At 43.5% G+C, this 25,943-nt stretch overlaps 2 protein-coding genes across 2 annotated transcripts in view; both read right to left on the bottom strand.

Moving 5' to 3' along the window:
• NPC1 (NPC intracellular cholesterol transporter 1) overlaps positions 1 to 10,361 on the bottom strand; it is a 41,799-nt gene extending 31,438 nt beyond the window's left edge. The window contains exons 1-2 of the mRNA XM_069468515.1: positions 10,200 to 10,361; positions 967 to 1,089 (exon numbers count right to left, since the gene is read on the bottom strand). Of these exons, the coding sequence (XP_069324616.1) occupies positions 967 to 1,089; positions 10,200 to 10,256 (180 nt within the window). The 5' untranslated portion in view covers positions 10,257 to 10,361. The remainder of the gene's footprint in view (positions 1 to 966; positions 1,090 to 10,199) is intronic.
• Positions 10,362 to 22,143: 11,782 nt separating this feature from the next.
• ANKRD29 (ankyrin repeat domain 29) overlaps positions 22,144 to 25,943 on the bottom strand; it is a 44,964-nt gene continuing 41,164 nt past the window's right edge. Inside the window, exon 11 of the mRNA XM_069467848.1 lies at positions 22,144 to 24,103. Within this exon, the coding sequence (XP_069323949.1) occupies positions 24,020 to 24,103 (84 nt within the window). The 3' untranslated portion in view covers positions 22,144 to 24,019. The remainder of the gene's footprint in view (positions 24,104 to 25,943) is intronic.

Raw genomic sequence — 25,943 nt, 5'->3', positions numbered from 1 at the left:
TTGGTCTCTAAATAGTAACCTGCGGCCGGGCACGGTGGCTCACGCCTGTAATCCTAGCACTCTGGGAGGCCGAGGCGGGTGGATCGCTCGAGGTCAGGAGTTCGAGACCAGTCTGAGCAAGAGTGAGACCCTGTCTCTACTAAAAAAAAAAAAATAGAAAGAAATTATCTGGCCAACTAAAATATATATATAGAAAAAATTAGCTGGGCATGGTGGCGCATGCCTGTAGTCCCAGCTACTCGGGGAGGCTGAGGCAGTAGGATCGCTTGAGCCCAGGAGTTTGAGGTTGCTGTGAGCTAGGTTGATGCCACGGCACTCACTCTAGCCCGGGCAACAGAGTGAGACTCTGTCTCAAAAAAAAAAAAAAGTGACCTGCTATTGGGAAACTTTTTCTTTTTTATGAAGGGGTCGGAGGTTGTGAGGAGAGGTGCTGAGTTGCCCTGTTTTTTTTTTTTTTTTTGTTGTTGTTGTTGAGACAGAGTCTCACTCCATTTCCCTGGGTAGAGTGCAGTGGCATCATGGAAGCTCACTGCAACCTCCAACTCCTGGGCTCAAGCGATCCTTCTGCCTCAGCCTTCCAGGTAGTACGGCATAATGCCTGGCTGGGTTTTTTTCCCCCTTTCTTTTTGGTAGAGACGGGGTCTCACTCTTGCTCAGGTTGGTTTCAAACTCCTTAGCTCAAGCAATCCTCCTGCCTCAGCCTCCCAGAGTGCTAGAATTACAGGCGTGAGCCACTGCACCTGGCCTGGGAAACTCGATGAGAGGTACAAAGTCAGCCTCTCAAAAATTAAGCCTCTGGAGTTATGTTGTTATCTTTTCTGCCACTATGTGCTACAGGTTAGAGTGTGGGATAAGATTTAAGCCTGTAAGTCTCTCCACCTCCACCTTGCAATAACACGTAAGGCATAATTACAGAGGCTCTTGTGATCAGGATTTTGTGCTGCCAATGCCCAAGAATGAACTTACCTGCAGTAAGTCATACCCATCCTTCGGCAATGGTTTTGGTGGGCCAGAATATTTGCAATTGTACCTCTTATCCCCAGATGCAATTCCACATTCTCCATACCAAACACAGGACTGTGAAAACACCTAGAGAAAGTCAACACAAGACTTGTTGTCACCAGGGTCTCAACAATAAAATAAATTTCAACAACAAAAATCACCTATTCAAATACAATTACAGGACCTTCCAATGTTACCTGCAAAATGAAGTAACAGCAAGAGGCACTTGTTAGTTTAACACTTTGAAAAATCCAAATACCTAATTTATCAAGTCAGTGAAGCAGCTAATGGAAATTACTTATTTACATAATTTCTACTTCCTGCTTATTTATTTGTTGATAAGAGGAAGGTACAGTTCCATGTAAGAAAGACTAAAAGCTGGGCACGGTGGCTCACGCCTGTAATCCTAGCACTCTGAGAGGTTGAGGTGGGAGGATTGTTTGAAGTCAGGAGTTCGAGACCAGCCTCAGCCAACAGCGAGACCCTGTCTCTACTAAAAACAGAAAAAATTAGCCAGCCAACTAGGGATAGGAAAAAAAAAAAAAAAATTAGCCAGGTGTGGTGGTGCATGCCTATAGTCCCAGCTACTCGGGAGGCTGAGGCAGGAAGATCGCTTGAGCCAAAGAGTTTGAGGTTGCTGTGAGCTAGGCTGATGCCACAGCACTCTAACCTGGGTGGGCAACAGAGTGAGCCTCTGTCTCAAAAAAAAAAAAAAAAATACAAAAAATAAAAAAACTAAGAGTCACAGTGTAGAGGAAAGAAAGAATATGTGAGTTAGTGATTACTAAAGCACTATTTTTGCACATCTGCACAAGGAACTATATAAGCTCTAAACAGTGAAAGAATACTTCCATATATTTAGGTTAAGTAAAATCAGTACATCCTGAGTAACATGAAGAACAAAACCATAAACATCAGTAACCTTATTTAAGAAGAAGGAGCAAGAATGAACACCTACCTTGTCCTTGAGAATTTAAGTAGAAAGCAAGGAATGTGCTAACTTTAAGGAAAGTCACTGAAGCAATCTCAAAAGAAAATTGAAAAATCTCTTATGCAAAGATTTCTCAAGAGCCACTCATATTTCCCACGTGAAAGTCACAAGGCTGTCAGAAAATTCAGAAGGCGGAGGCTAGTGATTCATCAAGTCAGCGTACTGCTCCAGAAGGCGCTGCCCCAAAAGCCCCAGAGGGCTCAGCTAGCCACCATCTGTCCCACAGGGTAACAGAAGATACCAAGAAGCAACTGTGGGTCCCAAGGTACTTGGAATTCTCTCTAGTGACAGTGGCACATGACCCACACACATGCAAAGAGCTTAGTCAGTCTGTGTTACTGCCCAGTGTCAAGATACAAATCCCACAACAGTCCCTGAAGCCCTAAAACAGGAAAGAAAAAATAAGCTGGAGGTTGGGTGTACACGTGTGGGGTAATTCAAAAAGTCCATATAACTTGTCTCTGAATTGATTCTTCAGATATTCTAAAATAAAAATTATGACTTACCCCTCTCTCTCTTGACTCTTTAAAAGTCATATAAGTTTTAGGCCACCAGGGAGGGAAACCATATAAATGAGGAAGTGACAAGACTTCAAGAAAGATACATACCAATCCTTTGGCAAGAAGTTGTGAAATTCCACCACTATTTGTATAGAGAGAGATTCCTAATTGTTATTCTCATAAACCTAGGGATCTAAGTATCGCAACTCTGGCTTTCCAGCTAAAAGGTCATTCCTCATCGAACTGAAGTTTGAAAAGGCAAAAGCTGAGTAGAGCAGTGGAGGAAACTGACGTTTACATGCAACTTAGACACAAGGAGCCCCTCCCTAGACCTCACAGCACTCCCAAGGCCTGGACAGGTACACAGGTTTCTGCCTCAGGGCCACTCTGGCTAGTCACCCGCAGGAGGGACAGGAACCCAGTCAGCTCTGGCCTGACAAACAGAACGGGTGTCTGGAGTCTAAAAGCCCCTTAGTCAGCAATTGGAGCTACAAAGGCAACTAAAGCTGACCCAGTGCCGTTTAGGTTCCTTTTCACAAAGATCATCCTTCCTAGTGCATTTCAAAGCAAAGTGCTGTTTCTCCCATCTGGTGGAAGAAGCGTGCGTGGGAGAGAGGAGGACATGGAGTGTGGTCAGGAGTCCTGGGTTCTGATCCCAGGAGCTCAGCAGCTCTCCCTAAGGCTCTCCCTAAACGTGCTTGCTGAGCCCATGGCACCTGGGATCGCACCTGGAGCAGGTTACTTAACCATGTTGAGTAGGTGTTTTCCTACCTGCAGCTCATACTCTCTGCTTATCTCACAGGTTTGCGTGAAGATCAAATAAGGGAAAACGTGTACTTATAAACAAAATAAAGCACTATATAATCAAATCTAAGGAATTATTGTTAATGTCTTCCAAGTGTTTGGGATCTCAGCAAAGAGGTTCCAAAGACCTGAAGAAACTAAAACACCTGACGTCTTTCGGGGCCTAGGAAATTTGAGCTTGAATCATCGCTCTTAGGTTTGCTTCCTAAGCCGTCACCCTGCCTAAGCAGCAGCCCTAAGTCACTGGGGCCAAAAAGGACTCCCAAGGCACTTGGCAAGGTGTGCTGGGCACTGTTTTAAATGCTCTTCATATGTCAACCCAATTAATCCTAACAATAGCTTGATGAGGGAGGGGCTATTATACCCATTTTACAGATGCAGCAACTGAGGCACAGAGAGGCCACATAACTTTTTCCAGGTCACATAAATAGTGGCAAAGCCTGGATTTAAAACAGAGCACTATGGCTCCAGAAACAGACACTCGATAAAATTTAATCAACTGCATTACACCCTCCCCACCCCAGCCCTGTGCAAGGGCACGAGCCCTGTGCACTCACTCACACAGCCACCCAGAGCTGAGAAGGAAGCACTGTCTTCCTTGCTTCCAGGCCTGCTGATGCCACTGCTGAACCTCCTCAGGGACCTCCACCTGATGATCTTTCTCTTCTACAGTTTTAATCTCATCTCTTTCTAGCTCCCCTTGCCTGCACCTGCCTACAAGCTCTGCTCCAGTTTTATTCATGAGCCCTGGCTTCTCTCCAGCACTACTCCCAACTAGCCTCCTGACAGCCTCAGGTGCTTAACAGGAAGCCAATCTTTCCTCTGAAGGCTCCTCTACCGCCAAACAGAATTTAACATGAAAACCTCAGGTATCTTTCAATCGCACTTCCCATGGCTACTCCATTACCCATTCCCGGAGAAGCTCCCTTGTGCAGCCTTCTCCTACTCTCCTCCAGACCCAGACAGTGTCTCCTACGCACAGTGCCACTTGCCCCTTCCAAAATGGCGGCTCCAAACTTTTCTGGTGTCTAGAAACCTATAATCCATGCTTCCCGCTGCATGGGAGACAAGCTCCAGACACCTCGCTCTGGCTCTGTGCACTCTCCTCCCCACAATGCTCCCTATCACCCTACCCTCCTGCCCTTCCTTCCCTCTCTCTGCACTGGTCATGCCCTAGGACCAAGCGCAATTTGTATGTATGAGAATCTCAAAGGTGTGATGTTGGGAGAGGTTGCAAGAGTATTTTCTCACTTTTGTCTCAACGCCTGTGTAAGACCATAAAACCTTAAAGGGCAGAGCCCAGGTGTGATGCTTTCTTTGAAGTTTCCTACAGTACCGCATCCGGGGTGAGTTGACGGAGTCTGACCGGATTATATAAGAAGTTCAGAAATGAGAACTGCTGGTTGTTTTGGCTTCTACCCAGAATCGAGTAGTTACAAGGCTAGAAGAGTTTCTATTTTTAAAGGTTAGGTCATATGGATATTTTGCAACATGCTCTAGCCTTTAATTATTAGGTATATGACTGGGTACGAAAGCTTCTTTCAATGTTAAGAACAGGTCAAGAAAGGTTAAAAAAAACAAAGCCCCTTCTGCCTATGGGTAAGCAACTACAGCAATTGCTAAATCAGATTCTAACAGAGAGCCCCACGGGCACATACTATAATATCATATGGAGAAGCCCTGAACCTCAGCAAGAGAGTCTTGTACTTCAGGCTGCCTTTAGGAAATCCTGCTGAAGCACTCAGTCGTCCTCAAAGACTTACTGAATAGCAACCGTGTGCCAGGCACAAAGGTAAGTGACTTCTCATTCCCTGCCTCATTTATTCCTCAGACACTCTGTGAAGCAGTATAGCAGTATTTCACAGGTAAGGAAACCGAGACTCAGAGAAGACACTGAGGTCACAGGGCTCATAAGTGACATGACTGCGAATGCCAAGTTCAGTGTTCTCCACCTCATCCCCTTGTCCTCCCATCTTCTGCATTATTTGAACTCCAGCCCCGTTTATGCAGAGACGTATCCTCAGAATTTGAGAATGCACCAGAGACAGGCTGTCCCATCCACTATGATCCTACACCAGTGTCCTTTCTACACAAACTTGCTCACTTGCAGAAATAATGACTACCATTCACAGCTTTTAAAGTACCTCTCTCGGCAGTTGTCAAGCAGTGACTCACTTCCTCAGTACTAATGACAGTCCTCCACCCCTGGCTAGCACTCGGCCATCCCGCCACGGCTGGGAGTACAGGGCTTGGCACCCCACTTCTGCCCCTGTCCTGGAGGGGTAAAGCTAATGGCAGGACCTGGAGACACACGCAGCTCCAGCAAGGGGGAGAAGGAGAGGGTGTGCTGGTTAACTCCACTGCCCCACTGCCTCTCCCGGGAGCAGAAGGGCTGGCCTGGCCACGCAGGACAACACAGGCTCAGGGTGCAGGGAGTGGCACGGAGAATCCTGTCCAGCAATTAAGCTGCCTGCTTTTCCCTTTGGAGTCAGGGAAGCAGACCAAACAAACACGGCAGGATATTTGGGCTGGAGGCTGGGCTGGTCTGACTTCTATTGACGGAAATCTCTGGAACTGTTTTACAGCCACCCTGACATGAACATATCCACACAACAAAGGATGATTCATGCGGGCATCAGGCGTGCCTGTATGTGGGCAAGTCACACATTTTGAGAGGACTCAGCTAGTCCAACTCTTCATTTTACAGATAACCTGTGTAGCCTGCAGTTTCTCTACATGACTCACCATGGTCATATCACTGCTTAGTATTAGACATTTAGGAGCCACACGACTAAAATTAAACTATGAAAGTGGGTGTGAGCATACATAGTCCGCCGGTTTTTTCCTATGGGATGTTCACACAGTGTGGCAACTGAGCCACGGGTCAGGCCCGCAGGCTAACTCCATCCCTGATCTATTACAGACGACAGGAGAAGCCACACTGGGGACAGGAACATGCCTTGAATGAGATGGCTTATTGGCCAAGTGGAACATCTGCTGAACATCCATTCAATTAAGCTTGCTAAACATGAATAATCTAGTAGCAATATTTTTAATTCGAATAAACTAGAGCACAGAAGTCAGATTCCGAAGATAGTAGTTCAAGATCCTAATCTGCCATCTACTAGCTATGTGACTGTGGGACAAATTTGAGCCTTAATATCCACATCTGTAAAATAGGAAAAAAAGCATTATACCTAAGGGGGTTTTGTGAGGATAAAACAAGGCCAGATGTGTGACCATAACAGAGTACTATGCAACACTTAGGTAGCTATTTTTTGTCTTTACTCTTCTGTAATCTAGTATAATCCTCCTGCCAATTTTTAAGAGCTTCATTAGGATAATTTACATACCATAAAATTCACTCTTTTCAAATGTACAGTTCAATGGTTTTCAGCAACAATTAGGTAACTTTCCTCACTTTCTCTAGATTTCCTCTTGTCCACCAGGTACACATTAATTCATCCTCTAAAGCTCAGCTCAAAAATGGATTCCCCATAACATTTTGTCTTTAGCCTTATTTAAGCTCTTCTCACTGTATTATAATTTTTTATGTATCCAGCCTCCCCCCTCATCAACTATGAACAAGACATAGTAATTACAAACTTTTACACAACACTTCATAGTACATAGATTGTCTTTTTTGTGGAGGCAGGGGAACACAGTCTTGCAAAGTTGTCCAGGCTGGACTCAAACTCCTAGGCTCAAGGGATCCTCCCATCTCAGCCTCCTGAGTAGCCGGGACCAAAGGCCTGCAGCACTGTGCCCAGCTTAGATTGCTTTTTTAATGGGTTAGTTCTTTTGATCTTTATGTCCTATGTTGTGCCCGGGCACTCACTCCATGTTTATAAAATTATTTTGAGTTCCTCTTGTGACCTAAGAAAGGGACAGTAACAACAGTATGCTGGCACCAGAGTTGTTTTTAAGTTTTGCTGCCAGAACAAATATTTCAAAAACTGAAAATAAGAGGCATAGTCCAGGGGAAGAAAAACCTGGCCGGCCACAGTTGATCAACACCATCACCTAGAAACCAACTGCAAATCCAATTCTGATCACCACTACTAGTCCTTAAATCCCTCCCCCAAACCCACTTGGAGACCCAAAGATTTTGTGATTAAAAAGAGTCCCAAGTCAAGAGTCCTGGCAATACTTGGAGATGATAAAATATAGTTCTTGCTCTCAAGGAGCCTGCAATCTGGTAGTTCAATTCAAAAATATTTCTCTGTCTTTTCAGAAACACGCTGGGAAGTAGGCATAGCTGTTAGCCCAATTTTAGAGGAGGAAACTGAGGCTCCAGAGGATAACTGGCTCACCCAAGATCGCTCTTGGGGAAAAGGGAGAGTCAAGACCCACAGCCAGGTCTTTTAACCAGGCATCAAATGTGCAGCAGTTTAAGCAAAGATTTAGAATTTCAGAGTCCTAGCTGGGGGAACAGGACAACAAAGTCACGGATAATACAGCATGTGAGCTGGGGCCCTAGAAGATGGGCAGGGTTTTGCTAGCAAGCAGTTTAACTTGGCTGGAGAGCGGACGCCCTTCAGAGCTGCAGGTGAAGAGGCAAAGGGGCGCCTGAGATCTGATTAGAGACAACCTAATCCAGGCTTCCGCAGCAGGTAACGTGCTATGCTTAAAACACTGCAACCCTTTTAGGGGTGAAGTTGAGGAAGGGTTACCCAGGAAAGAGAGAGCATACTGTCTTCATGACCAGAGGGATTCTTTGTTCTGGGTAATATAACAAACACTGAAGGAATACAAAGGCCTATTCAGCAAGTCCTTTCCTCTCTGCCCACTTGCTAAAAAAAAAAAAAAAATCTCATTTTCCCCCTGATTACTCTTGTTAGTAAAATGTCTGATCACAGCATCAATCGAGGAGTGGGAGAGATGGGGAAGGATTATTCACAGTCACTCCAGTTTCAGATGGTTATTCTTAATCACTCCCGGGTCAAAGATTAAAGCTTATAAAAATGACACTATTTCTCAAAACTGCATACATCTGGATGACGACGAAGTTTAAAAACCAGGCAGTTAAGTAGTGTTATTCATCATGTGTAAAGATTTAAAAAAAAATTAAGAAAAGCAAAAATCTCCCCAAAATGTACTTTAGGCCTTACAAAGGACAGCGAATCTATAATTCTATGACAGAACTTTAGTAGTGCTCAGGCTGAAACCAGATGAGCTGCTATCACTGGTATGAATTCTAAAAGCAGACGCTCCCTCCTCCAGTCTGTTTGGCTTCAAGGCTCCACCCCATCAGTTCAGGTGCACTGAAAGCCTCCAGACAGGAAGGAGTTAATTTATGAAATAGGCTCGTTCCCAGTTAATTGTGACAGACCTTGAGCAAGCTTCAAGGTCGCAAGAGAGTCACAAAAGCCCTCTGAGCTGTTTCAAATGTCCTAGGAGGAGAGGCACCCACTGACCATCAGCCTTGGATACTACCTTGAGATAAAAGGATTTCAGAGATAAGTTAAAGCTACTAATAATGTGAAGCCTATTATTAGGTCCTGATCTAAAATTCTAGGGAAACTGAATAGCTGTATTTTTTCTAAGGCCCATAATTGCTACTATTTCTTGCGTTTCTATGACATTAGGTACAGTGATGAAGTCTCTCTATATACCATGTTACTTAACCCCAATAACTCCATGAGGTATTATTTATCTTTAGGAGAAACTGAGGCTGAGAATAAAGTGCCCAAAGCTTCAGAGCTAGGGAGTGGTCTACCAGCTGACCCCATCCCAAACTGCCTTCCTGAAATCTGTTTTCCTCTGCCTCCCTTCCCAACCAGCTGCTCTTGGGTTCCTCGGATACCAGATGTGTGCTCTTCCACAAGCCCACACAGCTGGGGAACACACACACACACACACACACACGCCCCAGAGGAGGGAGCCAGGGCCCTTCTCCTGGCTCTCAGGCCATTACTGGGTCAGCATCACCTGTCCCCTTCTGACAACTACACAGAAGTGCAAGAATAGATTTCTAGTCCATGGGACCCCTTAATCCTCCTTGCCCTCTGATTTGCTGCTTTCTCACTACCGATACGCCTACTTGAGGGGAGTCAGTGGGCACAGAATTCCCAGAGGCTCACTCTTTCATCCTGATTTGGTTTAATTAGCACTACATCCTTACACGTCCCCCCCTTCCCCAGTTTTGAAAGAGAAAACTGTAGTAACACAAATAGTGAGGTGCTCATACCCAGGGATGAAACCAAGGAAAAGCCCACCCAGGGGGTCAGGAGTTCCTGAGCCCCATCTGGCTGGTCGCTGGCTAACCGTGACAAGGGGAAATTCAACTACCCCCGTTGTGGGCCCCAGTGACCTGATACGTAAAAAGGAGTTAATGAGAGGAACCTGCACTCTTTAGGAAGCTCAAGCTGACTTATGTAAAGTTCTTAGGACAGTTCCAACTTGGTGAATGATGAATTCTGTACCTTTTCTTTACCTCCGCTTTCACCTCCTTCCTCAGGAGATGAGATGAGGAAATAAAGTGCTTGGATCTTCCGAAATTTACGAGTTCATGTGCATGTAGCAACTTTTTTTTTTTAAAGGAACTTAAATAACATCCCTATTCCTCTCTACTCACTTTCCTCCTTTCCTCTGATCCCACACACCCTAAACCGAAAAATTAGGTGACCACAATGAAATGAGCTCGAAACAGGCCAAACAAGCAGCCCCCGGTTGCCACCGTCTTCCAGACCACAGGGAAGAGAGCGTGGCCGGAGACAGAAACAGGAGAGACGGGGGCAGCTCTGGGATCTCCATCGCTGGACCAACCTCCCCAGGACCGGCCGGCTCCGCGCCGCTCCGGGGACAGCGCTGCCTGAGCCGCTGCTCCGCCTGCCGCCCTCCCCGGCTCTCGGCCCCGCCACGTCCCCCACCGTCCGCCCGGATGACCGGCGGCCGCTCACCTGCGCCGGGCAGAGCAGCAGCAGGAGGAGGCTGAGGGCCGGACTGCGCGCGCCCATGCTGCCTACGCGCTGGGCTGCCGCTGCCGGCGGTGGCTCGGCTCGCTCTGCTTCCCGGCGGCTGCTTCACTACCCCGGGCTCAGTTTCAGGACGCCGCGCCGGACGCGGGAGGGAGCAGGCGCAGGCAGCGGCAGGCTGCGCGCGCAGGTCAGGAAGGACGAAGGCGTTGGAAGCTCCTCCCCTTCTGGGCGGTGCCGGTGCAGGGACGCCCGGGGCCTGATCGGGGGCGGGGCCTGGCTCGTCAGGGGTGGGTCGGCCCCGAGCGGTGCGAGGCTGGCAGCGCGACCTCTGCGGGTCGCTGTGCTTAACCCCCACCCGCGGGCCCTGGGTGCGCAGCGTGGGGCTGGGGTCTCAGACCTGGGCAGATGAACTCTTGGAATCCACCCTGGCCTGGGCGGATATTCCTGGAGTTGTGCCCACAGTGTCCAGCTTTGATGCTTTAGCTCGCTTTTCCCCTTTTGTCTCCTGGGACGGAGCGGGTGGGCGAGAAGAGTTAGCAGATGGGAGTTCTGTCCTGGGAGTCCCAGTGAAGGCCCCACTCCTCAGCGCAGTATGTGTTTATTTCAGCCCCAATAAATACTCTGAGCAATTTCTCCTCCCCAACCCAGTCACCCAAAAGGAATCCGTGCCGAGGCACTTTCAGGCAAGGCTCGGGACGGTGACGCGCGGTGCCCTGACGGTGTGGCGACCCGGAAGCGCGAGGGGCGGAGCGCGCAGGTGGGCGGCGGCCCTTGGCCACTCTTTGTTTAGCGCCGCCGCGGCCCGGCTTCGGAAAAGCGCCGGGACAGCGCCACCTGCTGTCCGGACCGCGCGTAGTGCAGTGAAGCTGTGGGCGTGAGAAAACTCCGAAGTTAGATCCCGGGGCGGGGACCAGAGTCTATTTTAAGTTCTGTCGGATAATGCTGTTATTAAAAAAAACAAACACAATAAAGAAAATATTTTAAGTTCTGAGTGGAGTCATGTAATACAAAGATAAAGGAGAGACATCTTCGTTTTTGAGCCGTGCATTTATTTTACATATGTATTTTTTACCTTTACCTTATTTTTATTGTATGTATTTCTGATAACATTTTCCCTCAAATTTCACTTATTTATACCACTCAAAAGGATTAGTCATTCAATTTTGAAGTTAAGAAAATGGAGGTAAGAACCTTTTCCCCAACAGTGGAAGCAAATTTGCAATGAAAAGACTAAATATGCGTCCGTAGCAATAAGCAACCCCAGCCCTAGGTGGGACCAATGCGGTGACCTTCTCAAGCCTACCCTACAAAGAGCTGTTTCAGTTACTGTCTTGCCTCCTCGCCTCCTCAGCCCTGAGATGTGCACCTGGCTGGCCTGGCAGGGAAATTATAGGTTTTTTTTTTTTTTTTTTTTTTTTTTGAGCCTTCAGCTCTCGACAGTCCACGAAGACCTCCTGGTCCTCACCCAACTGTTTGCTCTCCTATCCCTTGACGCCCACTCCTGGTAGCTCCACTGATGATAAGGCAGGAAGTCTCAAAATGTGGTCCAGCACAGGAGCATCTCCTGAGAAGTTGTTAAAAATGCAAATTCTCAGACTCCACCCTAGACCTACGGAATCAGAAACTCTGGGGGTTGGGGTGGGGGTGGGCCTGGCCATTTGTAGTTTCAGAAGACCTCCAGCTGCTTCCAGTACACACTCAAGTTCAAGAACCACTGCTGTAAGGCATTAAATGGATCCTGGTAGGTTAGTTACCCTTCCAGTTTTAGCAAAGTCCTAATTTTAGCGGGGAGGGGACTACCTTTAGCAAATAATTGACTTGAGTAAAAGCAATTTCAAACACCATATGAGACATTTATGGGATGGACAGAAATTTTGATGCCCCTCCACGAATCATGTCCACTATCTGCCAAAATAAAATACAAAGATCTTTCAGCTACATTTTTTGCTGGTTCTCAGTCTTTCATACAGCTTCAACAATCCCTAAAAGCCTAGGAAATATTTTAAAAATAAACACCATCTTTCTAAGAGAACATTTTTTGCTGATAACAAAGTAATCCTGCTTATAGTAGAAACTTTGGAAATACATAAAAGTTTAGAGGCAAGAATTTAAAAAGCACTTATAATTTCATCACTAGGGATAATCTATGTCACATTGTGGTGTACTTTTTCCTTCTATGAAAATTGTTTTAATGTGGTTCTGTAGGGCGGAAAGGTGTGATACCTTTCCTCACCCAGCCTAAGGGTCACAGCTGATACTCCTATAATAAAAGACAGGTTGACAAGAGAAAGGCATAACAAGTTTATTTAATCAAAGTTTTATGTGACACGGGAACCTTCAGAAGTGACCCAAAGACCAGGGAAAACTGTCCATTTTTATGCTTAGATTCAGTGAAGAATGGGCAGCAAAGTAGAGACAAGATTGGATGATCTAATAGCGTCAGATTGAGGTGGGGGGAACACAGCAAGGCCATCTGTTCAGATTCATCTAGGCTTCTCTCTGTAGCATTCCTTCCTCCTAGTAATTGGGTAGGACCCCTCTGGAATGAGGGTCTTATGACCTACTGTCAGACAAGGTAGGTCAGAGAATTTCTCTATGGTTAGCTGCTACACAGAACAACAGGGGAAGGTTGGAGTAATATTTCTAGGTTTTATGGCTTCCTTTGGGGGAAGAGGAATTCTGGTTTCTATGACTTGCTTCCAGGGAGAGGGAGGGATGAGACAGGCGGGCAGGAGGTCAGAGAGAGACTCTCCTCCTGAAGCTGCCCCTTCCAATCCCCTGTTGCTCATAGTACTCAGCATGCCAAGGCAGCACACTTTGGGGTATTTTTTCTGAGCCCCAACAGTTGAGATCCTAAGAGAGATGTTTTGTTTGTTTGTTGAAAGAATATTCAATGCCACTATCTTTTTTTTTTTTTTTTTTTTTTTTTTTGAGACAGAGTCTCACTCTGTTGCCCAGGCTAGAGTGAGTGCCGTGGCGTCAGCCTAGCTCACAGCAACCTCAAACTCCTGGGCTCAAGTGATCCTCCTGTCTCAGCCTCCCGAGTAGCTGGGACTACAGGCATGAGCCACCATGCCCAGCTAATTTTTTCTATATATATTTTTAGCTGTCCATATAATTTCTTTCTATTTTTAGTAGAGATGGGGTCTCGCTCTTGCTCAGGCTGGTCTCGAACTCCTGAGCTCAAACGATCTGCCCACCTCGGCCTCCCAGAGTGCTGGGATTACAGGCGTGAGCCACCGCGCCCGGCCCAATGCCACTATCTTGATAAGCACTATTCAACATTGATCTTAGAATAATAAAGTAGAAAACAAGATGGCAAATAAAATTATTGGACATGTATCTTTATGAATGTGCACATCCTCCAGAAAACTTCTATAGAGTTGAAAACATAAATGTATGTGAATATAATATATAGACTTTTAAAGCAAGTGGAAATTTGCTATACACAATTTTCATCTTGCTTTTTTATGTTTAGCAAATGCTTTTGTACCTACTACTTTTAATAGCTGTAAAGAATTTTATTATGTGTATATAAAACTCTGAAGACATACCCAGAGTAGTGTCTAAATCAATGAAATGCACATCATCAACCAACAAGTATTTCAAAATACCTCAACTTATCTACTTGAATTTCTGGTACGTGTGATGGGTTTGTGTGGTCCCACTAATACCTTATAAATTTACCTTTTCTTTTCCATATACCTCCTTACATTCCTGAACTTGCCTGGATTCCAAAAAGTCTTTCATCTTTCTGTGCCCTCTGCTTTCCTAATGATGCTACATTACAAAAGTCTAAAAGCTATTGAATATTTCCCTCATGGAGGGAGAGGGGAAAGTTAACCCAAGATAAAATTCTCCTTAGCTGGCAGATGGAAGGGGAAGGCTGGAAATACCCGTGTTAATAATTTTTGATCTATTACATAATTTATTTAATCAGTCTTTTTTTGGACATTTAGTTTGTCACTTGCTATTAGAAACAATGATGCAGTGAACATCCTTGTACCTAATCTTTGCAATCATACTGTGGAAGGCCAAGACGGGAGGATTGCTTGAGGCCAAGAATCCAAGACCAGCCTGGGCAACATAGTGAGACCCTATCTCTACAAAAACTAAAACAATTAGCTAGGCACGGTGGCTTGTGCCTGTAGTCTCAGCTACTCAGGAGGCTAAGGTGGAAGGATCACTTGAGACCGGGAGCTATGATTGCACAACTGCACTCCAGCCTGGGTGACAGAGTGAGACCGTGTCTCTTAAATAAATAAATGCAATCATATACAAATAGAACTGTTGGAAAATTTTTGTATTGTCGGATCGAAGAAAATGTGCATTTAAATTTTGATTCTTGTCAAATTGCCCTCCAAAGAGATTGCTGTTTATACCTTGGCCAACAATGGCTGGCAGTGCCACCCCTTTGCCAGCATTCGTCTTTGCCATTTGGATAGGTGAAAAATGGTATCTGTGATTTTATTTGTTTTATATCTTATTTAAATAAAGATATGCTTTACTTTGGGATGCTTTACTTTGTATTTATTCATTTACATGTGATATTAAGAATCTTTTCATACAGTTACAAGTGATTTTATTTCTTTTTCTGTTCTCTTCCTTTTTATTAAATTGTTTTCCATAATGCTTTTTAAAAACTATTTATTAAGAAAATTAACCTGTTGGTCTGGCATATGTATTGTAGATACTTTTACTGGTTTACTAGTTTTCAGGGTTATAAAAATTATTTCATGTTTTCCTCTAAAATTTTAATGTTTTCATGACAAGAATGATCCATCCGGAATTATTTTGCTGTAAGGAGTGATATGAGGACCCAGCTTCCCTCCTTTCCCTAAAGCCGTATCTGGATACCTGCTCTTCTTAAGGTCACCATTGATTTTTGTGTTGCCAAATCCCATTGCAATGGTTTCTCATCTCACTTGACCTCTTAGTAGCATTGAACATGGTTGATCACACTGCCCTCTGTAAAATATATGCTTTAAGCCTCACTCTCCTGGGCTGTGTCATTGGCTAAGCATTGACTATATCTCATCTTCCAGACCAGGGATATGATTTGAGCAGTATATTCATATTAAATTTCATTACAATGAAATTTCTTCTAAAAGAAAGGTGTTTTTTTTTTTTTCCTGCTGCTGATTTGCAAACTTCAAAGTAGGTAGTGATTCAAATGGGAGTAGAAAAAAAGCATGCCTGACTCCTGCACAGATTGCAAGCTTGCCCAGTTCCTAACTTGAAGCCTAAAGCTCAGTAACAGGAAATGAAGGTAGACCTGGGCCTTTGGGGTGACAGGATGCAAACAGCTTCCTCTAGTGATATCAGAGGCCATTGCTCATGGACCTGGCACCTCTTCACTTTGGTTACTTTTGTCCCCACTTTTTTCTCTTGTATGCTATGACAAAATACCATAGACTGGGTGGCTTAAAAACTGAGAATTTATTTCTTAAAGTTCCAGAGGCTGGGGAGTCCAAGGTCAACATCGGGAACTGATTCGGTTTTGGTGAGGGCTCTCTTCCTGTTTGCAGGCTGCGGCCTCTCCCTGTGTCCTCACTTGGGTTTTCCCAGTGTGTGCTCGTGGGGGAGAGAGATTTCTCTCTCTCTTCCTCTTTTTTCCACCACTCCTGTTGGATTAAGGCTCCCACCCTTATGACATCATTTAATCTTATTTACCTCCTAAAGCCTTATCTTCGAATATAGTCCCATTGAGGGTTAGTCACGCAGGAAATCTGGACGGAGGGCACACAGTTCAGTCCCTGGCACTCTTCCTTTTGCTTAGGGATGCCTTGTGACTTTTATGGGCCCTAGACGCCTTTGCTTTGGGGGCCTCTTCCTCCTTCAGAAAAACCCATTTAAAATTATAATTTACAACTGCATTGGCATGAAGACAAATATAATCCTGCCTAGATTCATTATAATATATTCATTTTTATAATATTCTTCCTCTTCTTCTTATTTTAAAAGATATTAGGCCGGGCGCGGTGGCTCACGCCTGTAATCCTAGCACTCTGGGAGGCCGAGGTGGGCGGATCGTTTGAGCTCAGGAGTTCGAAGACCAGCCTGAGCAAGAGCGAGACCCCATCTCTACTAAAAATAGAAAGAAATTATATGGACAGCTAAAAATATATATAGAAAAAATTAGCCGGGCATGGTGGTGCATGCCTGTAGTCCCAGCTACTCGGGAGGCTGAGACAGGAGGATCACTTGAGCTCAGGAGTTTGAGGTTGCTGTGAGCTAGGCTGACGCCACGGCACTCACTCTAGCCTGGGCAACAGAGTGAGACTCTGTCTCAAAAAAAAAAAAAAAAAAAAAAAAGATATTAAAATTAAAACAGTTTCATGGGACCTTAAAGTACTGTGGGCCCTGGGCACTGTGCCTGCTATGCGTAGTGGATAAATTGGCCCTGTTTTTGCTGCTCATGCCATAGAACTCCTGTAGTATTCACAGACATAGTACATTTTGCTGGTGGTAGGTACCAAAAAAGCTCCAGGACCAGCAGTAGAGCTGGCTCTAAAAGAACCACCTACAGGTGGTAGGTGGCTGTCCAGTGGAACACAGGGAATGGGTGACATACAGGAGACTTTGGGTTAATCCTTCTATGAAAACCCTGAGGAGGTTCAGGTTGAGCATTTTTGAAAACCTTTTTTCTTTTAATTAAGATATAATACTCATTTATAAAGTGTACAAAGCTTACATGTACAGCTTGATGAGTTTCTACATATTATACACTTATATTGTTAATAGTTATCTATTACTGTACAACAAATTTTGCCAAAACTTAGTATATTTGAAGAACAAACATTTGTCATATCCTGGTTTCTGCCAGTCAGGGATTTGGGTGGTTTTCGGTGGTTCTGGCTCAGGGTCTCTCATAAGGTTGTGGTGAAGATGTCAGCCACCGTCATCTGAACGCTTGACTGGGGTGGAGGATCTTCCTCCAGGAGGAACTTCCTCAGTTCCTCTCCACGTGGGCCTCTCCACAGGGTGCCGTGTGTCCTCAAGACCTGGCAGCTGGCTCCCCCCAGAGTGAGTGATCCAAAAGGGAACAAGAGCAAGGTAGAGCCGTAATGTCTTTTATGATTTAGCATCAAAAGTGACATGCTGGCCGGACAAAGTGGCTAATGCCTGTAATCCCAGCACTTTGGGAGGCTGAGGCAGGAGGATCGCTTGAGCCCAGGAGTTTGAGACAAGCCTGGGCAACATAATGAAACCCCCTCTCTACAAAAAATATAAAAATTAGCCAGGTGTGCTGGTGCATGCCTGTAGTCCCAGCTGCTCAAGAGGCTGAGGCAGGAGGATCACTTGAGCCCAGAAATTCACGGTTGAAGTGAGCTATGATCCTGCCACTGCACTCTGGCCACTGCACTCTGGCCTGGCAAGACCCTGTCTCTTAAAAAAAAAAAAAGTGACATACTGTCACTTGTGCCATACTCTACTGGTCACACAGCCCAGTCCTGATACAGCGTAGGAGGGAACTACACAAGGACAAGAATGCCAGAGCAGGGGGCCACCTTGGAGGCTGGCTACTGCAGCAGACAAGTATCCAACACCCGGAGGAAGGACATAGAACATTGCAGCATTCCAGAAAGCACCTTCATACCTTCTCCTGGACAATATCACCATGTCCCTTTAACCAAGAGGTAACCACTATTCTATCACCATTTATTGGTTTTGCCTGTTCTTGAACTTCCTGTAAATGGAATCATACTTTTTTGCATTTGGTTTCTTTCACTCAACCTTATGTCTGTGGCTCATCCACATTACTCATAGCAATAGTTCATCTTTTTTTTTTTTATTGCTGAGTAGTATTCCATCGTTTAAAAATATCATGGCAGACATTTATGAATAAAGTTGCTACAAGTGTTCTTATACATGTCTTTTGTTCCATATACATGTATTCAATTCTTTTGGGTTCTAGGATAGACTTTTAAAACTCTGTGCTTAAGCCGAATTTTACAGACATCTTCATTTAAAATAGCTTACAGCTACAACTCCTGACTTTCGTGCAATGGTTATAACTGACTCAGAAATAGGGCGTTTTTGGTCAGACTTATGGTAAAGATGTATGAGTTGGTGATTAATCCAGTCATGGGTTGTGGTGTAACTTCAGCTTGGATAGGATGTTACCAGCATGGGACTAACTTGCAGTTTAGCAGTCAGGGTTTCAAACTGGCATTCTCTCCTCTGGAGGATTCAGTCTCATGACACATTTTCCTTTGCCTGGGGTTGCTTTTTGGTCTAATCTTTCCTGAAATAGAAAGTCCAACTCCTGCAAACTGAAGACTTTTTTTTTCTAGGAGTATTCTTAAAACTTTAACTGTGCGGAATAATAACAGCATTCATTTCCCTCATTAAAGATTAGAGGGTTAAATCCTAGTGAGGGAGGGAAGAACCAAAGATAGGGCAAGTAATTCTTTCGGTTGACAGAGATAAAGCTAACAAGGTATCTCAGAACTGGAGATTTTTTTTTTTTTTTTTTTTTTTGAGACAGAGTCTCACTCTGTCACCCTGGGTAGAGCGCAGCAGTGGTGTCATCGTCATTGTATCTCACTGCAACCTCAAACTCTTTGGCTCAAGCAATCCTCCTGCCTCAGCCTCCTGAGTAGCTGGGACTACAGGCATGCGCCACCATGCCTGGCTAATTTTTTATATTTTCAGTTGTCTGGCTAATTTTTCTATTTTTAGTAGAGACAAAGTCTCACTCTTGCTGAGGCTGGTCTCAAACTCCTGAGCTCAAGCCATCCTCCCGCCTCGGCCTCCCAGAATGCTAGGATTACAGTCCTGAGCCACCATGCCTGGGCAGAACTGAAGATCTCATCTAACTTCCTTAATTTGTTAAAACAGAACCTCATTCATATTTCATCTTAAAATATTGCTAAAAATAAGGGTAAGGGCACCAGGAAAAGATCCTAAGGCTTTCCAGACTCACTGATACGTAAATTATTTAACTGAGGGCTATGTATAGTCAGAGAGCTTGGAGAAAATGGCTTATTTTGCTGTGTTCAGTACTTTAAGTAGAGTCAAGAGGCAGGCTGAGCCTTCAGCTTTGTCATATTACCTGAGTCTTGGTGACAAAGCAGAGGATATGCATTCTGATAGTTGCTGATGATTCCTAGAAAGTGTCAGGAGTGGTTTCACAAATACAATTTATCCAATAACAAGTAGAATCATTTCAAGGAAATCATTTTCATGTAACATTGCCTCCAGGTCCTGCCCACTCACCAATCTTTATCCATCACAGGGCCAGAGTTCTTTGATGACTCAACCAGCTCATCAAAGACAAAGTTGTGAAGCAAAAGCAGTCTGGAGTTTCTCAGCCTTTGTGTCCCATGGCCACACTTCTTCATGTGACTTGCTGCCCGCTTTCCTCTCCTCGGGGCTTTCTCCTTCCTTGATATGCACTTCACTTCCTGCCCTTGTCCATTTTGTTTTATCTCCTTTGATGATTTCCCTTCTTCCTTCAAAGTTTATTCCCAGTTTGACATCTCTTATCCTCTTTCTAGGGACCTCATTCATCCCACAACTTTGACCATCACCTCTACACAGATGATGCCCAAATCAGTAACAACAGCCTTGTCCTAAACATTCTATTGCTATTTCCAGCTGCCTTCTAGAATCTACTTCACAGATTCTTCAAACTAACATGTCAAACTCTCTATCTCCCCACCCTAAATATACTATTCTTCCCTATTTGCTAACACAGTTATTTGCACCATCCACCATGTAAACTTTGTGTGCAGGGAAGAGTTAACCTTGCAGGCCTGAGACTGCCTGTCCTTAGAAAGTCCTGCTTGCAAGGTTGGCCCTTGGCTGGCATCTGGGGACTTGGCTGGCAAGTCCCCCACACTGATATAAAACTTTCCTTAAATGATAAGAATGGCTCACTGTGCATCAACTATTTGTACAAACAATGGGTTTATGCTGAATGCCCCTTTTCCTTCTGGAAGTCTGAAATTTTGGTAAAAGCTGGCAGAGGGTGCCTTATCTGACCAGCTCCCAATTAAAACCCCGAGCACTGAGTCTCCTTAGTAGACAACACTTTTGTGGCCACAACTTGATTGTCCCATTCAAATCCACTGGGAGAGGTTTTTCAGAAGCTTGCATTTGGTTTTCTCTATCTTTTCCCCATGTCGTTTCTCCCTTTGCTGATTTTGCTGTATATTGTTTTGCTGTAATCCCAACCATGAATACAACTATGTATATGATGAGTCCTGTGAGTCTTCCTAGCAAATCACTGAGCCTGGGGGTGGTCTTGGGGACCCTGACACATCTTAGTATAATTCCTAGCTCTCCTTTCATTCTTCACCCTCTATATTCAATTAATCACCAATTATCATTTGTTCTAGCTATAAATATTTTTAAAAATATGCCCCATGTTCTCTACCCTCACTGTATCGCTGATGCTACAACCATGACTCCATTTGGGCACCTCTGTGCCCCTCTACCCTCCCCCAGCAAGCAAAACCTCCAAGTTTGGAGGACAGCACCAAGCCAATGCTGCAAAGGAGACTGTTTCTCAAAGCTAGTTCCCTCAGCTATAAGACGGGGACAATAGTGCCTATTTCATAGGGTTGTTGTTGGGGTAAATGAAAAAATGCATATAAACTTTATGAGATTATCTATGTAAAGTGCTTAGTACTTAGCACATAGTAATCTCTTAAAAATGTTAGTTGCTGTTTTTATTGTTGCTACGATTAATAATCTGCAAACTTCTCACCTGGTCACTACCTGGTAGTTTCACTACCTGTGAAACTCAGCCAGTTCCAGCATCACAACCACTTTGTTATGAAATTAGGAATTCAGCTTCTCACCCCTAAAATCTGTAGACCCACACAAAAATGCAAGCATCTCTGTCTGGTTCCAAGTGGTCTGTTATTTGGGGGTGCTCTCTTCCTCTGCCTAGGTGTCTCAGTGTGGGTTACTGATGAGATGAATCTTTCTCGTGGTTGCAAAAGATGGATGGAGCAGAGGGAAGCTAGGGCCATGGAAATCTCCAGATTCCTGTTGTTACTGCTGGAAATATTTGTTTCCTACCCCAGAAGTTCTGCAAAACCACCAGCTATTTCACAGGAGAAAGCTATTGCCAAGGACTGAAGAGCCAAGATTATCATAAACAGTAAAAATTAAAATTAGGGATTTTCAGTTGGTTCATGTGCAGTGGTATTTACAACTAATTGAGCACTAGTCACAGATTCCTTTGTTCCTTCTCCACTCCCACTGCTTCACTTGACCAGCCTTAAAAAAAAATTAAAAATAAATAAATAAAAAAGAAAAAATTTGGGAATTTTCTATTTTCAGAATATTCAGTAACTATCCTAGGAATTTTTGCTGGGATGAAAACTTTTTGGAATCAATACCAACATTCTCCACAGTAGAAATAATGAAATCACAGGTCCCTTAGTAAAATAAAGCTTAAAGATCTATTCAGGATCCCAAACAACAATATATTTACCAACAGAGTTGAATTATTCACTCTAAAATTCCATGCTATTAAAAATCACATAAGCAGTAACTTCTGATTAAAAATAAACAGAAAAAAGCAGCAAAGGCAAATGGAATAGTATGTTAACTTTATTTTGAATTAGGACATGGAATGTCTCATGAAGCAAATGAATGTAATGAAAACGTTTGTAGTTCAATTAAGCAGACAATTTGCATAGGAATTGCTAGTTTTAAGTCTTAGGATGCAGAGCTAACTGACTAGTGAATTAGAATAACATAAAATAAGAATCATGTACATGTGCACAAATGAAAATACAGTTTTTAAAATAACAGACCTTTTGTACAGTCTTTGGTATGGATAATACCATAATCTGATCTAAATCAAATCTGATCCTTCTAAGTTAGACGCCGCTTCAATGCAGTAAGAAGACCTACATATTGTTAAAGCTACTGGGTTCATTTTGAGGACTGTAATATTGTTCAAGAACATAATCCACTTAACACAATTTAAGTAATAGGCCAATCACATGTTTAAGTGAAAAACATTAAGTTTGAGATTCATCCCATTTTGTCTTTTGGAACTTTATTATCAATACTCATAATAATGTTTTACTTTATATCAGTGATAAGCAACTATTTTTGGCATAAGGGCTGACTAAGGAGAAAATAGAAAGCATTTAAGGCCATATTATTAATATTTTCTTCTTCAAAATGAATATAGCTTTTTGAAATTCCCACAGGGGAACATGTGTATTTGTACAGCTTTGCTGAATAAAAGACCGACATGGAGGAGACTGGCATTGCTTTTTAGCTACCAAAATGTTTATATCTAGGTGTTTTAGCAACATAGAGCTTCCTAATCTTTCATCCTGAAATTAGATCCTAGGCTTTTGCATAGTAGTCAGGCTCCAGGCATCTCTGGGGGCTGTGGGTTGCTCATCACTGGCTTTACTTGTGACATTGATCAAAATAAGCTGATTTTTGCTACATTAATCATAAATTTTAAGAGAATATCTTCTAATTTCAAAAACCCTATTCTGTTATTTACTGAACAAAAATTCTTTTGGGACTACGTTTCCTCCATCTTTACATAGAACATTGGCTGGAAACCAGAGCAGAACATGAACAAGAAAACTAAAGATGTGTTTAAATAACAGAAATACCAGCAGCGTTTATCATGGTAGATTTTAGAAATAAAGTTTAATTTTTGTGTGTGCAGTTAGGCACTGACTGAGACATTTAGACACCATTGATTATAAAGTGCATTGAATATAAATTTTGATCCTGCTCAAAGGAATAATTCAATAAAGCTCAGGTTTCTTTCTTAGAATCAATCAACCTAGAAACATGCATAGATGAACACTTATTAAATGCTAATAACAGTCTTTTATTATTTATACTCCTGCAATAGTAATAGTAACACTTTGTACTTGCATATATCACATTTTATCCAAGGACCTCAAAGTCATTTTATCAAGCAATGCAGTATTGGAAGCTCAAGATTCCACAGCATATTAGGTCTACTTACTTACAGCCTGGGAAATAGATTCCCAACAGTAGAACCAAAATAAAAGATCAAAGAGACAAGCCTAAATTTCTTGTGGTTTGTAATTTTATGAATTTCCAAATACTCCACTGGTAACCTAACATACCTACAACGTAGAGTCTAAGTAAACATGATTTTTACATGTCAGAAATAAGATGAGGATCAACTCACAAATGCACCATTTGTCTTTTCTATAGTTCAACAGTCCTGCTTTGAGTAGCACACGTGTGGTGGAATGTCAGAAGTGGCTTTTTAATAATGTACGTTTACACATCATTGATTCATAATAATCATGGCTATGACCCTTGGGTAGAAGAAAATATTTTTCACTGGAATGACATACGTATGTATGTAAAACATGATGGATCTATGTATTTTAGTACACCTACATTTAACACAAAAGCAAAAGTGCATCAATTCATTGAAGGTTGGCCTTTCAGTTTAAAAGGAACAAAGCTTTCTGTCTCCTTCCTTAGTACTGAGAACCCTGTCCATCTTAGAGTTTAAGTGAGAGACCCACGTTTGCACAGTTGAAAATGAGTTTCTGTGGAATCCGTGAATATGCCAGGCCCCCTGGAGCTGAGTTACAGGGCAGTGTGAGAAGCCCACTGGTAAGGGGTTGCAGGAAGGGGCTCCTGAGTTGCTCTGTTCTCCACTCAGTGCCCAGAGCATAGCTCTTCTTTGTCAGGGACCCACAGGGTGGCCATTCTGGGCATTTTCTTTCTTTAAAGAATTTCCAACACTGTTTGAAAAACAATTTCTTTTTGGACAATGAGGTTAAGGTTTCCATCTTTCCATCACATATAGAACTAAGTTAGCTTTTCCTGTGGCTTTCTTTACTTCGGAGGAGACGCAATATACGCTCATTTTTGGTTAGTTCTGCCGGAAGTTTATTGGCCTGCAAGAAGATAAGATGAGCATTACTGAATGTTCACAGCTGGTGTGGCTCTAGGGACTCCAAAGAGGGACATCTTACCCACACTTTCTCCTTCACTAATAAAAAATCTCCATTGAACTCACTGTTTTTTAAAAAAAAAAAAAATTATTTTACCCTACTTGCAAGCTAAAGAACTCACTTTCTTATATGAAGGCATTAAAGGTCTTCTTTAAATGTACACATATTACTTGTTATTTTCTTAGCTCATTGTTAGAGATATTTTTCTATCCAGCCAGGTCCCTTACTAGACTGTAATCTCCTAAAGAGCAGGGTCTAGGTCTAATCTGTCATTCCTTCCTTATCTCCAGCACAACGCCTAGCATGTCTAGTAGGTGCTCAATAAATACTGGTCAAATTAAATTTGATACTTTATATTTAATTAGTTTATTATACGTAGTAGCTTGTCTGCTAGGGACTCAGGATGCAGGACAGGTATCTTTTGATGAGAAGGCAGAATCAGAAGATGTCCAGGGCACGAGAGATGCCTGGGAAAGAACAGCTTCAGTGGCTAAAATGTGCCACCCAACCCAGCATCACTGTCAGTCCTATCTTGTCACATTGCTGCTGAGATACATTCTTTAAGCATTTAGGGAGCCAGCCAGCAATAGGTGTTATGGGACAGTGGTTCTACAACTTTTTGGTCTCAGGACCTCTTAAAAATTATTGAAGACTTTAACAGACTTTTGTTTTAGAAATTAAAACTAAGAAAAAAATTAAAATGTATTTATTAATTCATTAAAATAATAAATGTAGCACAAGTTAATACATTTGTGAAAAACAACTAAATTTTCAAAAAACAAGAAAAAATTACTGAGAAGAGAGTAGCATTGTTTAACAGGTTTACACTTTTTTTTTTTTGAGACAGGATCTCATTTTGTTGCCTGGCATGATCATAATTCACTGCAATCTCACCCTGCTGGGCTCAAGCGATCCTCCTGCCTCAGCCTACCAAGTAGCCGGGACTACAGGCACACACCACCATGCCCAGATAATTTTTTTCAAGTTTTTTGTAGCAATGGGGGTCTCAATATGTTGCCCAGGCTGGTCTCAAACTCCTGGCCTCAAGCGATCCTCCCACCTTAGCCTCCCCCCAAGTGCTGGGATTACATGTGTGAGCCACCATGCCCACAGAGGGGAGGCCATTAAGAAGTAGCAAAGCACACAGAATCCAGGAGGGGGCTTAGACATAGATGTTTCCTGCCTCACATATTTTTTTGTCCTGCAGCCAAGCCTGGAACCTTAGTTGCTTTATCTGGAAACTTGATCCCAGGTGGAGCTTCTGCAGACCCCACCTTCTAGGCTGGATCCTGCTCCCTGCTCCCCACCTGCTGGTTGGGACATCACTTGTTGGAATGATGAATTTGTCACAAGAGGTCTGCTGTGCAGCATGTCCTGTAGCTGCAGCCCTGCCCATCACATGGCACCCTTGATGCTAATGCTGGATTCAGTCAGAGAGCAAATTGCTATGCTATGCTACTATAGACCAGGGCCCCCTCTGTGGGGTCAAATTCTACTAGTAGCTAAGTTCCTGCAGGAATCAACATTGTATAGACTAACACCTGGGCCTGCAGAGAAATGCTCCTGGTAAACAGACCTCAGCTTCCAGTCTCAGAGTAAACGCTCAGGAATGACTGACCTATCTACATCAGTTATTAGTCCTCGGTGAGCATGAGGGTCCATTGCAGCCAGGGAGAAGGGAGCTAAGAAGTACTTTGTTTACCAGCCTGCTGACTTGTTGCCTTGAGTGACCATCTCCGAGAATGTCCACATCCTTTGCTATTAAAAAAACTTTATACCCTTA

This window comes from Eulemur rufifrons, chromosome 5, assembly GCF_041146395.1.
Source record: "Eulemur rufifrons isolate Redbay chromosome 5, OSU_ERuf_1, whole genome shotgun sequence".
NCBI classification, from domain to species: domain Eukaryota; kingdom Metazoa; phylum Chordata; class Mammalia; order Primates; family Lemuridae; genus Eulemur; species Eulemur rufifrons.
The sequence above is the reverse complement of the archived record's forward strand: the minus strand, read 5'-3'. Positions and strand labels throughout refer to the sequence as shown.